Source organism: Ambystoma mexicanum, chromosome 7p (assembly GCF_040938575.1).
Source record: "Ambystoma mexicanum isolate Mex_15411 chromosome 7p, UKY_AmexF1_1, whole genome shotgun sequence".
Taxonomy (NCBI): Eukaryota; Metazoa; Chordata; class Amphibia; order Caudata; family Ambystomatidae; genus Ambystoma; species Ambystoma mexicanum.
The window spans coordinates 325,652,569-325,668,483 of record NC_090939.1 but is presented as its reverse complement, the minus strand read 5'-3'; the positions used below and the strand labels follow the sequence as shown (position 1 = coordinate 325,668,483).

Here is a 15,915-nt window from a genome sequence, read left to right as displayed (position 1 = left end):
GTTATCCACCCCTGGCTTACCCAACTCATCACTGGACGCAGGAAAACGCGAGAAAACCAGCGGACGACGGTGCTCACACTTCCGCTCTCTTATCCTCTGGTTAAAACAAGATCCAGGAATTCAGGGAATGAAGATGGCAATGAAGGAACTGTTGAAAGGGCATCTTAGATGTCATCGAACAACCCCTTATAAAACAAGGTGGTTCTTTAAGTGTCAGGCCACAATTCCGAGCAACTAGCTGGTTAGAATTGTGCCACACACTGTGGCAGGCCTTTGTCTCCTTATTTGAGTTCCAGCAGCTCCTTTTCAGAAGCCTGGTACTGGTAGCGTGAGTCTTGCAAGGACTTGGGTCAAGGATTCTACAACATAGAGAACTGGGTTGTTTTTCTCCAGAAAGGGGTTTTCCCGTTCAACTGCCATACCACCTAGATAACAGAGCCGGAAAACTGCTTTGGAAGCAGGGTCAGGTAATGCAGAAGGTCTACAGAGGGATTGCACTGAAGGTATGCTATGTTTTGTTATCGCCCATGAACATTTCGGCCGGGGCTAATGGGAAGGGCAAATGTGGCAATATAGGGTTTAGATTGGGCAGGACTGGTAGAGGCACAGCGGCTTCCAATTCAGAAGCACAGCGGCTTCCAATTCAGAGCCACAAAAAAGGTTCTCAATATGTCTGGTACAGCATTTGCCATGAGCCTACAGACCCATAGTGCACCCACACGTCCTGGTGCGAGAGAGAATAATAATAATTTGCATTTATATAGCGCTACGAACCCTCAGGCATCTGAGTGCTGCTTATTACCCATGGTGTACAGTGCTCATTTATCAACCTTGGAAGGATGAAAGGCTGAGTTTGGCCCTCCTGGGATTCGAACCTGCGTAAGCAGGCTCTGCACAGATGTCAAAGCGAGCGCTCTACTCGCTGTTCTATCTGACCGGCTAAGATAAGTCCCCCAGAGAGGAGGTGATAGCCCCTGGATAAGGAGAACTCTCAGGACCCTAGGAAACAAGAACACTAAAAGACTGTTAGTGTCAGAATAGTCTATGGTAAAAGAAAAGGAGGTGTATGAAATAAGGAGTACCTGGTTTTATCTTGCAGATGCAGGAAGTAGGAGAACAGTCCGGTCCAAATCCAGGAATCCACATAGGCCCGATGAAACGAGGATGACCCGCCAGTACGAGGATTCAACAGGCATCCAACATTCCAGGTTAGTGTCCAGATAAAAGTTCCAAGAAGAGGGAGGGATGAAGGGGGTCGCAAAGTCATGAGAGGGTTCTTTTAGATTGTGTGGAGCCAAGCAGGTTCAACAAATTAGAGCGATTCAGGACGGGTGCAGGAAGTCTCAGGAGTGGAAAGTAAGCATGGCACGAAGCCAGAATCACAGACCGTAAGGAAGTTGTGTATATGCATTGAGGAGAGCCACGGTGCTCGAGGAAGGTACCTTTAAACACCGCTGTGCGTGCTTCCAAGAGGGGATTATGGGACATGAAGTCTCCACTCACTAAAGTCGTACGGCGTGAACTGTGCAGCAGCACTCTCCAACACCTGTATTGTACTGGTATTTCATTCATAAACAAGTCTATTCTTCTAAAGGAGAATGTGTAAATCTATTATATATGGTTGTGTGCGACAATACTTACCTGTGATTTTTATATGCCTTGTGTGTAACATAAGACCTAATAAATAACTGTATTTGGATACACTTACTGTCTAACTTGAATTATTGGTTTCGCACTATGTGGACTTATTCTAGCCCTAGACTACTCTCACACTTTTCCTGAGACTAAGCCTTGAATGCTCAGCTACCTTACTTGGATTAGGTTTTAGCTAACCTTCAAGTGTCTTCCCTGTTTACCCCAAATAGGATGACCTCACAAATCCCTCCCACCGGAGCTGATTTTGGAAATCCATTTTAACAGAGCGGCAGGTGAATGCACCAGCGACTATCCACATAGCGTCTCTCCAGAAGGTGCGTTGGTGATTTGAAAGCTCTTGGGACTATGCCCGAGGTGAACTGGGTATCTGTAGAGATGGAAGGGTCGATGTACCCCTGTGACTGGCCTCTGCTTTCGTGCCGGGATCGAGTTGGGGTGGGCAGGGGATCGCCCTAATCTCTCAATTTTTACTGAATAGGTTCTATAGACCTTCACATATTCTGTGGTCTAGACCTTCCTATATTCTGTGGTCTAGTGTACCTTTTTAAAAACTCTTCCCGCCCTCAGAATACAGGCTTGACTGTTCTTCCACGATTCACTTGGGAGATTCAGGCAACTAAGGGGAAGCCCCATGGTGTGGGTGTGTGGTGGGTGTGTGGTGTGTGGTGTGTGTGTGTGTGTGTCCCTAAGCATGAGCCTTAGAAAAATCCCCTTACATTGGGCATGCCAAATAACAGATTATTGATGGAAGACTTCCTCTGAGAAACAACCTTGACTTTTCAGCCCTGAACCATGAAACAATCCCACACTCTACTTGGCACAGATCCAGATCCAAAGGCAAGCCTATGTATCTCGAAGTCTCAAAACATAACTTATTTCCCTGCACCTAATCCAACCACTTCCCCTGCCATCACCTGTCTATCCTAAAATGCTTATCCTGTCCTATAATAACTTTGCAACCTCTTTATTACCTCCCACCTCTTTACCCTTTGACGCTGCAAGATGCTACGAGACCCTTTGGGTAGGGTCAGCGCTAAATAAAAATGCAAATAAAATACATAAATACGCTCACCCAGGACAGTATGTTCCATAATGCTGAAGAGACCATGACTGCTGCAACTCTTCCAGTCCCATCAAGAAACCTACTCACCCGACTGGTTGGTTGATAACTCTGGTATGGGCTTACACAAGGATTTTGTTCACAAGAGCTGGCTCATTAAGGAAAAGAAGGAGGAGGTGGCAAGCCATTGGAGAGGGGATCGATTGACTTCCTTCTTCCTTCTTACCTTTTCACAGAGATGCATTCATAGATGGAGAGGAACTGAACATGAAAAACGAATTGAAAACTGTACACCTTTTTCTAGAACTGACTTCCACTTGACCTAGATAGCCCTCAAGGAGATTAAGCGCAGACAAAGCAGTCTTGATTTCAAGTATAGTCTACATATGAGAGACAGGCTTCTCTGCTGAGAATGAGGTTGCATAGAACCAGGGAGTTGCATGACTTTTTGAAGAACAAATCACATTGTCTTTTATGAAAATACAATTGGCAAACAGTGGGAAAAAACCTGAAAAATGTTAATATACCTCTGTTGGTTTCCAGTCATCCAGCCTATTGTCCAAAACGACATCATAGCAGAAGGCTCCAGATATCACTGTGGAATAAACAATGTGAAAAATAAAATAAATAACCCAAAAAAGGTGCAAGGAGCTACACCGCAGATAACCTTAATAGTGCAGCACACCACAAGATAACGTCCCTGGCATTCCATCTCCCAGGAATAGGACTGCATGATTTAATGGAACTGAAAACTGCCCATCCACCAAAACGTGGACAAAAATGGGGAGTGGGATTTGCTGAAATTATATTCAGGACATGCATGACCAGACATCCGTTTCTCACTAAGACACTAAAGCACACTGCTATAAAGATCTTGTTACAACACAAATCGCTCAATGGTTCTGGCTGCAGGCGACCTTGGTCGATCTAAACATTAGGTGAGGAATTCTGCTTTTGTGCACAAGAACTATCATCTATTGTAAAACAAAACAAAAAAGAAAAAAAATAATACTCGTAATGGGAGATTTCAAGTTTCACTGAGTAGACACGTTTGCAAAACAATCCAGCCTATTTCTTTTAATAAATCAGATAACACTGTCTGGACTAATGGAGCATGTGTAGAATCCCATGCACGCAATCTGGCATATGCTCAGATGGGTATTTTGGGACAATATAGTGATCTCAGATCGAACTTTAGTGGAGCGATAATGGCCAGAACATGAAGCCATAACTTGCAGAATTTCAATTTCAGCCAAAGCCATGAACCTTTGAAAAGAAAACCTCCCATCTGTGATGGTGTGAAACTAAGACTTTTCCATCCCTAAATTCCCATGTCTCAATTATTCCACCAGAGGCATTTCAGCTGCTGTGCTGTACTGCAACTGAACCAGGGTAACAGGTTGTTAACCAAGGAACTGTCATTTTACCAAATTATATGATGTCAGCTGGAGCAAAGATTGTGAAAGAGGGGTTTGTGAAAAAGCATAGACATGTGAAAAGGCAATCCTTGGACAAAAATAAAAAAAACAAAAACGCGGTACTGCTTTAAAAATGCCAGAGCACACAACCAACACACACAAACCTTTTAAGACCTTAAAAACATGCAAAGGTCAGAAAACTAATCACGTCAAGTTATGTGCGACAGATTCCCCTATTTTACAACTCAATAACTATTGCACTCAATAATCAAAACAACTGCTACAAGGATTTAGCTATACCTAACAGCTGCCAAAAACAGAAAGCTCTCAACAGTTTGCCATATTATATTGGCCAAACTCATAAAGAGCGCACTATTCACAATTCCTTCCTTCAATCCTGCGGGCTGACATCCCCCTGACACAGTCAAAAAGTAAGTGGAAACCACTGGCCTACAGTTCTGGACAAAATAAATGTATACTGCGAGACTGGATTACTGCCAGGGGCTTCAAAGGGGCTGTAATAAATCCTGTTTTAACTATTACAAAACGAAGACCCTACCAATGTAAACAACTTCCAGCCATTTAAACTATTGTCCCAGTTTATATACTGGAGCAGCCGCTGACATCCTATTTGCATGGCCATGTGAATATATGGCTGGATCCACTGCAATAGGCATTCACAGCATCTCAGGAGACATTTTCTGGCGTGCTGGATATCACAGACGCACTCCTAGATGAAAAGGACAAACTGGACTTTGTTGCCACATTTGATAAAGAGGACACCCATTGTTCTTTTCTGGACTGCCTGGTTAGGGATAATAAATTTGACTACAATAATGAATAGAGCTCCTCATGTTAGATGGTCCTAGCACTCAAAGTACGGATTTAGCCCTGCACCTCATTTATATATTTTAGGTTCCCAGAGGAACCTCCTCATTGCTCTTCAATTTTCCTTATATGTTCGCTGACTTAGGCCATAAAATGTTATCGTCAAAATTTCACAATATAAGTCGAGGTCAGCGAGAACTTAAACAAGATGAAACAAATGGAAAGAGAGCTGGTCTTTAGTGCCAGAGTCAGCATAGTGGTCATCATGGGCCTGGATGCTAGAGGCTTGAGATAGCGTCTTCGATCTGCAGGTGGACACTGCAGGTGGATAAATCATTCTAAGATGGAAAATGTTTATCCAGCTTGATTGACTGTAATGCTAGGACTAGGACGCTTTCCAAGCCATCACGACACTTGTGGACTTTCTATTGTTACCTTAAATCCGTGGTGGTGGTGGTGCTTCAGTATCATATTGGAATGGTGCTGGTGTGATTTTTTCACCGTCTCATCTGGAGATATTTTGAATGGGGATTATTCCTCCAAAAGATGGACTCTTGTTTACTTTGAATTTTCGTTAGAGGTTACATTGTGGCTATTAGGAAGGGTCCCCAGCAACCACCATTGTGAGTTACAATCAAGCTCCCTTCACCATGGTAACATCCAAAAATCCCAGCAAACAGGGGGTCGCCATTGACAGTGAACACTATTAAAAAATAAATATCTATGTTGTGGCCTTAGAGTGCAAATACTCTAAGCTAACAAGGAACATCCCATCATAGTGAACAGAAGGTACTTATCCTGTCCGGATTGGATTATTGCATCACATCTCACGGCTACACATGAAGATAAAAACAAGTGAAGTGTTGGGTCCAATTTAAGCTCTGTGTGTCGCACACATGGACATGTAGCAGTCTGGACCAGCATACATCCACACACAAGCCCATCACCCTCACCATTTTTTTTTAATTCCTAAACACTGAAGCGAGAGTGGGAAGAAGTCTACATTCAGATCAAGAACCCACCAGTTAGAACGCCCTACCAATGGAACTTGCAGGAATTAAGTACCCTCACACTTTAGGAACAAAACAAACTCTGGCAAATGGGCAAGCCCAGAGTCAGTTAACATTTTGGAAGTGCAAGTCAAATTTTCTACACCCAAAAACGTGGAAGTTAAAATACTTTTGTGAAAAACAAAGACAAGTCAAAAGTTTGGGGAGAAGTCAAGCGTTCGGGGAGAAGGCAGGTAGAGTTTTCCAGTTTTCTGTTTTTCTAAGTCAGAAAAAAAACACATAGGAACAGGTAGCAATTGGATTTGTAAATGGTCCATACTAGATAGAGAAAATGGAGTGACAAACTATGGGAAAGATTCGAAGAAAATAAAAGTATCACCAGCATGTTTAATAATACTTCTGAGCAGGGCTAAAGATACACTATTAAAGTGCAAGGGTGGTATGCACTACTTTTGGAATAAACAATTTTAAGGGAGTACAATATAGTTAGTCTTGACTGGATTAGTTTTAGGCAAGTAAGCATATCTGAATATTAAACATCAAGGTATTATTTCTTTGTGCCCGATAATTTACTTTAAGTTTCATCTTAAAGTCCCTCTTCAGATCAGGTAATACTATAGTGGGCCCAATTCTGTGTGATCTACGTGGCACATGCTGCGGATAGCTGGGGTAGGAATCACGTTCCTTGCTCGACTGTTTTGGGGGCACCGATTAGTCCCTATGGCTGTCAATGCAGGAGAACTCTGTTCTCCATTGCGAAATGCACTTTTTATTTTGGCCGGGCACCCTTAACCTTACAGTAAGGTCCATTAGGGATACTTTGTGTTCCTATAACTTTGCTTTTGTACATTTGTGGTTACTTGTATGATGTGTCTAAGGAGGGCTGGTGGCAGGTAATACTTTTCTACTGTGTTTCTTTTAATTCACTTGTGCATTTTACTGCTTAATGCCTTATTGAATAGCATATACTCTAAAATGACAGGGCCACAAGATGTATGCCCGTCCATTGGCCATTGTTTATTTGGTCTGCCTTCCTACCCTGTCAGTACCAGATTAGCTATACATGATACGCCCCTTTCTGACCGGGAAAGCTCCAGCTTTTCCAAGCAAAGCAGTGGTGTGTGATTGTAGGGGCTAGGACTGTCTGGTCCCAGTCGCCATCCACACCAAAATGCATCTGTTGCGGGGCAGATGTGGTGGGTTATCCACGATTGGATAGGCCCGGCCAGTTTGAACGGTGCAGGACCTTACCATCGGTGGGATTAGGGGGTGACTCCAGCTTGAATCCTTGATAAAAAATGGGACTTTTGCAGCCATTTAACAGATCATTGTAGCCAAGACCCCTATAAAGAGGAGCATCCCGCTGAAGAACCGGAATTCCCTGTTGCAACCAACCAGCATGGTCTTCTTCAAGTCGTCCTGCTCTTTTGTTGGTCTCCAGTAGGCCTTGATTGATACTTTGACCCCTGGAAGAGTGGGGACAACCACTCTCCTTCCCTACTTGAGGATCCTGCCCTTGGTACCCTTCAGAAGTGTGCTGGAAACATTTGTGGGCTGACAAGCTTCCTAGAGGGCTACCTCACTCCATTGGTCCCTGTCCCAAATTCGGACTTGAGATTCCACAGGTCCTCGACTTGTGATAGAAAACACCCACAACCCCCTGCAGTTGCAACTCTCCAGCACGAAGAGGGGCCTTAGAGAACCAGCATCTTTGTTTCCTCCACAAGTAGAATGTTCTTTCATTTCTTTGAAATGGCCATTGCGGATTTCTGCCTGCATTGTATCCTGGGAGTCCTCTGTGGTTATCGACAATGAGGTGGTCCTTTTTCATCGAGTCAAGGTCGCCCAGCTGTCCAGTCCCATGAACAGCCTTGCCACAGTGCACAACCCCAGATTAGCCAGAACTCAATCCCGACGCCGAAAGTGACCCGTGCACCTGCAACTACCAGGTCTCCTTCAACATAACCAAGCCACAGAGTATGGGTGCCCAGAGATTTCGGGAGCTGCCAAAGTGGTCGCTGTGTGAATCTGCACACACGGGGTGAGTAAACATGCCTGTTTGTACTCCTCTATCACCATAGGGTTTATCGGGGAATCAAGTCATTGCCCTACCTCTCTTCCACCAGACTGTGATTTGCAGCATTCAGGTCAAGGATCCTCCCCTGGCCTTTCCCTGAGGTGATTGGATTTACAGGGGGTCCGAGACAAACATACTTTCATTGTTCAACTTTGAGAAACTTACAGCTGCCTGTTGGCCGTGTCAACACTTGTTCCGACTTCTTTATGAGTTTATTTAGCCTTCTGAAAAGAACGGTATTGGGATTTGTGGCTTTCAAGGCACTAGGCCCCATCCTTTCTAACTACAGGAGGACTTTCAAAGTGTACTGTGTGATGCATCTGATGATGTCATCACTCCTTTCCCCGAGTGGCCAGAGGACGGCAGCCGCTAACTGATCCTGACCCTGGGGGTGGCTATTTGAGGGAGGATCACATGGGGGGGAGGCAACCCTTGGGGGGATGACATGACATTGGGTGAGGCACAATATCTCATTTTCCCTTTTAGGGATATTCCCTCCATCCCTCATGCCCTAGTGGCATACTGCTATCATCCCCTTCAGCAACTTGACAATCTTACTGACAGTATTCCTCAATGTCAGAAAATCAATAAAGGAACAAGACCTGAGATGAAGAGGAGGCAAGGAGCAATGTCGATTGCACCTAATGCGAACCAACACCAGCAGCCTAGTAGCTGGAAGAAGGCGATTGGCCCGACATGGTTTAAAACCATGCAGGGAAAAGAAGCATGGAGTCAGTCTTCTTACCCAGCTGTGATAAGAACAGTCGAGTAGAGAGAGACCAGGATTACGGCGGCTCAAGGCACAGGCAGTTCTCTGCTTCTGATGCGAGTTTGAGCAACCTGAAAAAGCAGGTGGTCTTGCCAAGTCGTGGGAGGCTGGAGACTGCTACACAAGAGAAGCTCACAGGTCGAAGCACTGCCACCAAGACGCAGAGAAGAGAAGATGCCAAGGGGAGCCAGAGGCGTGGGGAAAGCTGGCAAGTGAACATAATGTTCCACAGACCGACACAAAAGCCACTGCTGAGAACCGGTGAGCCTGCTGAGAGCGATGGGCCACTGGGACGCCTTGGAGGGTGTACCGTGTACAGAAATAAATGCAGTATAAGAGCTGGGGAAGGTCTGAGCAAGATAACAAGGCCCCTGGAACATTTCACTGTAACCTAAAAAGTCCACGGAAAAGGGTTTGGAACCCATAGCCACGCTATAAAAAACACATGAGAAAAACTGTGTGGCAGTCCATGGAAGGGGGTCTAGCAACTGTAGCTACACTATAAAGTAATACTGTGTGGCAGAAAAGACTAATGAAATACATTTTGAAAGAAAGTCTTGGCAGTCGAGTATACCACGCAAAGCCAAGTGGGTGAAGTGAACAACAGTGAAAGTGAAAAGGAACCTGGCTGGAGAGTATACTAGGTGTTTTGCGAGTCTGGGACCCTCACCCAAATTATATCAAGGAACTATATGAAAGAACCTGGCAGAGGAGTATACCATGTGTTGCTGTGTGAGACAGTGAATTCCGAGGAATATTCATGCCTTTAGGACTTTGGATTACGTTTAATGTGAGAAGGACTTGGAGAAGGGAGACATTTTCCTTGGAATAAGTTACATCAACAACAGGAGGGGAGTTATCCTCTTGAGCTATAAAGAACTTGGTTCTTCTTTTGAACCTGTATGTTTCGGTGAAATGAAATCCGGGGAAGGGAGTGAGTCCCTGGAACTGTGAACATTATTCATTTGGAACCTTTCTTGGATTTATGTCTTTTTGTTGAACTTGAACATTTGTGCACTTTGCAAGTCAGAGACATTTCCCTTAGCACCTTAGAGTTACTTTTAGAGTGTGAGGGATAGGCTAGGATTTCAGACACAGGACATTTTTGCTTTGGACATCTTAACACACGACAGGGCATTTTTGGTTAAGGTAGAAATCAGGGAGGCATTTTCCAACACTGTTTTCATTTAATGTGTCCAGAACGCATTCCAGGTCCATCACAACTGCCTTATTTTTAGAAGTGTATGGTGTTTTAAACTCCAATGTTCCTTACATATTAGTTCTTTAATTTGATTCCTACTTACTCTGTCCATTAGTCATTTGCTTTGTTACATTTGCTAAAATTGTTTTAACTGTATTCAAAAGTAAAATTTTAGTGTTCTATAGCCAGATCACCTCCAAAAGGTTAACATGAATATAATAGAAGTGTATGTGATATTCGCCTTTTGTTTTTAAGTGATCAGGGTTTGCCCAAGGGTCGATCAATGTATTTAAAAACATTGTGCCTAACTTTTAGCATTAACAGTCGTTATGTGTATGCTTCACTGAACCATTTGCCACAGTTTTCCTGCTTGATCACACTACCTCAATAACGTTTGGCTAGACATTAGTGTTTTTGCCTGTTCACCAGAACAGGGTGGTTTCTCAGAATCTTTCCAGAGGGCATCCTAACAATCGTGAACACTAAAACTTAGGCACTGGAGAGAAGACTGGGGTAGCATGGTAGAAAATGACTTAGCATAAAATATCCAACAGCAAGAAAAATGATTGGGGGGAAATAACAGTCCTAGTGCTGTATCTAAACATTCTGTTTTTTTTTACTGTTTGCCTATAAAGAAAAACGTGTTATACAATGGAATAGTCCGCATATCACATAAACCCATATGCCAATGTTAACAAGAGGCAAAGCCAATAGATCTGGCAACTGTGCTTCCATATGCCCACGTAAAACCTTCATATGCACTGGGACTACTTCTCGAGGGACAGGAGATGCAGTGCTCTGCGGTTGCCACTGGATGTCGGACCATATGCACAGCATGTGAATCTATCTCGGGTACACTACAAGTCACATAGGGATAGTGTTACAGGCATGCCCATGTCGACATCCCCTTTCGATTCTCGAGGGACAGGATGCAGTACTTCACGGTTGCCACTGGATGTCGGGCCATGTGCACAGCATGTGAATCTAGGCAGATACAACCATCAGACAACCATCAGACATGCTTTTACAGTAAGTAATGCATATCGTATTACATTCTCCTTGTTAATCTCATTTATCTGATGTAACCAACATGTTCTATACAATGAAGGGAGAAATGAGCAGCAGAAGGAATTGCCTTGTCTGCTGTGTCTTTCCTTCCACTAGATGAACATTCTGTTACTGAATATGCACTCTTTAATGCCCGATCTGTAGCAAAAAACAGACATAGCATGTTCGACCTCGTCGCCTTTGACAAACAGGACTTGGTCTTTATCACGGAAACCTGGTTCTCTGACGACTTTGCCCCTATCGCCAATGAAGCCTTCCCCCAGACTACTCCCTCATCCCACTGAACCAACTCTCTAGAGGAGGAGGAATAGCAATCGCCTTCAAGTCACACTTCTCTGCCTCAATCATCAACAACCAGCCAACCATCCTTCTGCGAATCGCTTCTTGTAAAACTATCCCCCCCCTCGTTCTCCCACGGCTTCCTAATCATCTACAGACCTCCTGGCTATGACAGACAATTCTCAAACAACCTCTGCGACTCGATAGCCACCCTCCAATTAAACCACCCCACCCTCACCCTTCTAGGAGATTTCAACATCTGGCTTGACATCCCCACCAACCCTATGAAGCACTCTCTGGTTGACTGCCTAGACGCGATTAACCTCCATACCCACATAAACAAGCCAACTCACTATAAAGGACACACCCTTGATGCAACCTTAGCTCCCACAACCAGATACAGCTAAACCCCCCCACCCCCATCATCTGGTCCGATCATTTCATTGTCTCATTCACTCACCCACCCTGCTCCCCTTACCCGAATCAGAACCTCCAAATCTACACAAATGCTGGAAGAAACTAAAAATCCTTCCCGACCTAGCTAATGCGCTCCTTCAGTCTCCTCCCCCCTACCCGCCCACCCAATGAACACCTAACCTCCAACGCCTTTGACTCATGGCTCAATACCTCATTAATTCCGCTCACCCCCTCTTGCAAACATCAGCTCGCCATGGCCCTTTTCCTAGATGGTTTACACCAGAACTGAAGACCACAAAACAACTATATAAATCCCTTGAACGCAAATGGCGGAAAGACAAAAACCATCCTGAGCAGATCGACCTTAGCCCAGCACCACCGCCACTACAAAGCCGAAATCCGGAAGGCAAAAAAAGCCCACTACAACTCCCGAATCTTGAACTGTAAAAACCGCAGCAAAGAACTCCACAAAATCATCTCCGAATTCCCCAAACCTTCATATACCACCACCCAATCGACCCCCTCCCAATCACTCTGCGACTCACTCTCTCTCCACTTCTACACCACTGCTCTCGAAAGAACAAATTCTCTAACCAACAAACTGGCCCTCTTGGACCCACCACACAACACCCACCCTACCGCCATCCCACCGCCTGCAACTGCTACCCACCCCGACCTTCGACTCTTTAACTCCAATATCAACTGACCAATCTCTCAAAACCGTCCGGCTCCCCGCTAGACCCCTGCCCTGCCACAACCCTCAAAGAAATATTCACATCCACCTGCGAACCATCATAAACAACTCCCTCTCCTCGGGAATTTTTCCTGATGCGTTCAGAACTGCTCACATCAAGCCTCTGCTAAAAAAAACCTTCCCTTAACCCTCTCGACCCAAAAAACTACCTCCCCATCTCAAACACCAGGTTCCTTGCTAAAGTCATTGACCGAACCGCCTACTCCCAACTAAATGCCTTTGTGGAAGCCAACAATCTCCTAGACCCTGCTAAATCAAGTTTCAGACCCCGACACGGAACCAAAACCACCCTAACCTCAATCTGGGATGACCTTAAAAACACTGCAGATTCTGCGGGATGCACCGCATTAATCCTTCTTGACCTATCAGCCACCTTTGACACAATCAACCACTCAATCCTCCTCGACCGCCTCCACTCCCTAGGAATCAGTGGAAACGCTCTCAAATGGATAGCATCCTTTCTCACCAATAGGAACCAAATAACCATACTCTCCTCCTATGCTTACCCCTCCCGACCAGTCAACACCGGAGTTCCAAAAGGAGCATGCCTATCAGCCCTCCTGTTCAACCTCTATATGTCCACCCTCCCACGAATAATCTGCTCGCACAATATCCTATGCTCCAACTACGCCGATGACACCAAACTAATCCTAAAACTCCTCAATTCAAAACCCAACTGCCAACCCGACCTCGCTGCCTGCCTCATTGACATAGATCATTGGATGACCACAAACTACCTCCTGTTAAACCCCTCCAAAACTGAAATCATGGTGTGTGGCAACACCGAACTTCTTCCGCACCCCCTACCCTGGCCATCCGCCATGGGCAATTCCCCGACATCCTCAAACTCAGTAAACAAACCTTGTGATGCACTCTTGACTCTGACCTAACCCTCTTGCTCCAAGTCAACAATGTCTCTAAGACCTGCCACTACCACCTCAGAATTCTTAGGCGCATTTTTCCATACCTCTCCTTTCCCAACAGACTCTCTGCGGTCCAATCAATTGTTATGTCAAGACTGAACTATGCTATCCCCCTCTACCTCGAAGTCCACGTGTACCACCTGACTAAACTACAAAGAGCACAAAATGCTGTGGCCAAATTGCTACTTGCACTTGGCCCAAGAGATCACATCTCCCCAGCTCTCAAACCTCTGCACTGGCTTCCGGTTGCTCGAAGGGTGACCTTCAAAACATTATGCATCTCTCACCGAGCAATGCATAAAACCAGACCACAATATCTCCAGGACAAACTAAAACCCTACCATCTACCAAGCACTCTAAGATCAAGCTATGCCCGCCTCCTAGTGATACCAAAAACCAACTCAGTCAGGCTAGGTGGATCATCATTCTCAGCCCCGGCCCCCACTCACTTGCACCCCACATCCGACTCACTGAGGATCTCAGGTCTTTCCACAAACTACTGAAAACGCGGCTCTTCCCCTAAAAATCGACTCTCAACACAAACAGTATAACAGCAATAATAAACAGTAGCCCACGAATGTTGTATCAAATACATTTTTTTTAATAATCTGGCATCGAGACCCGATCGAGAAAAATTGGAAACCTAAAACTACCAATGTAAACTAAAAGAGATAAGCCGCATATAAGGAATGAAGTGGATGAAAAGCATGAAGTAGATGCGGTGGGTGAAACAAATGCACTAGATGAAACGGATGAAATGGATACAGCAGATGAATCGGATGCATTAGGTGCAACGGAACGAGTGGACGGAACGAAACGAGTGGACGGAACGAGTCGCTGGAACGGGAGAAGTAGACAGAACTGAAGAAGTGATTAAAAGAAGTATCCTGATTAGTTGAACTGTAACGAACGGTTGAATTATATAGTACGGACCAAGTAAACCAAACAGAAAAATAGATCGAACGCATGGAAAAGATGGAGTGACAGATACATTGGACAAAGGAATGAAATGGATGGAAAGGTGACAAAATTCAGCGGAGAGAGTAGATGGAACAGAGTGAGTTGACAGAATGGATAGAGCGGATCGAACGCACAAAATGAATGAAACGGATAGCGTGAATGCAAAGGATGGAACAAAAAACTAGCGGGATAAGTCTACTTGTCAAATCAAACGGATCAAGTGGATGGAACAAACTAATCAGATGGAATGGATGCAGTGGGTGGAACGAATGAATGGAACAGACTGAACGGATCGTAGGAGTCGAATAGATAACACGGACGAGTAGATTGAACGGGTGAGATTACCGAGCAGATCGAACGAATGGAAAAATGAGTAGCTTTGACAAATGGAACAGATCAAATGGACTGAACGGATGCAGTGGATGAAAACGGATACAGTAGACAGTCCAGAAGGAGTTGATAAAACAAATGGAGCAGAGTGAACAGATGGAGTGGATCGGTAAAATGGAGTAGATGGAATAAATTAAGTGAATGGAACAGGTAGAGTGTATGGAACAGATGGAGTGGATGAAGCCGAAGCTGAGGATGGAACAGAAGGACAAGATGGAATAGATGGAGCTGACGGAGTTGAACGAATAGTTGGAATGGATAGAGCAGATGGAACAAACAGAGCGGACTGGAGTGGATAGAACAGATGGAGTAGATGGAATAGATGTAACAGATGAAGTGGATAGAACACATGGAGTGGATAGAACGGAAAGACCAGATAGAACGAATAGAGCGGATGAAACAAACCAAGTGGATGGAACAGACGGAGTGAATGGGACAGACGGTGTGGAGGGAACGGATGGGTTGGATGGAACGGATGGGTTGGATGGAACGGATGGAGTGGATGGATCGGATGGAGTGGATGGTGCGGATGGAGTCAACGGAATGGATAGAGTGGGCGGAACGGAACGGATAGAGTGGACGGAACGGATAGAGTGGACGGAACGGATAGAGTGGATGGAACGAATGTGTGGATGGAACGGTTGGAGTGGATGAAATGGATGAAAAGCGTCTCCCCAGGCCTAACACAGCCAGAAATCAGACTGGGTATCAACCCACCAGAATGAACACATTTCTGACATCCCAACCACCACACCTACTGCTAAAAAACAGCTATCATGCAAGTGCCACACCAGCTGCACACATATCCGGTGCACCTATGCACCTTATGACTCTCTCTCTACTGACTTGAACTACGGTTCCCCAGGACGTTCAACCTACCAGCGCCTTGAGATCATACCAATGATACATAAGGCGCTATATAAATGAAAAGTAACATAACATAGCATGTGTAAACGCTGCCAGCATATACTAGGTCCAGCACCACTTACCAAGGTGCAGCCAAATACATTCACATGCAGCCAGACTATTCCAGGCCTTCAGCGCTACGTATATTGGTCATAACCCACATGCAGTCCACATGCCAAATATTGCCTTTCAATTTGAG

General features: G+C 45.0%; 1 protein-coding gene across 1 annotated transcript in view; it reads right to left on the bottom strand.

Annotated features, from left to right (window-relative positions):
* MRPL39 (mitochondrial ribosomal protein L39) overlaps positions 1-15,915 on the bottom strand; it is a 267,884-nt gene that overhangs the window by 75,389 nt on the left and 176,580 nt on the right. The window contains exon 5 of the mRNA XM_069636391.1: positions 3,244-3,311. Within this exon, the coding sequence (XP_069492492.1) occupies positions 3,244-3,311 (68 nt within the window). The remainder of the gene's footprint in view (positions 1-3,243; positions 3,312-15,915) is intronic.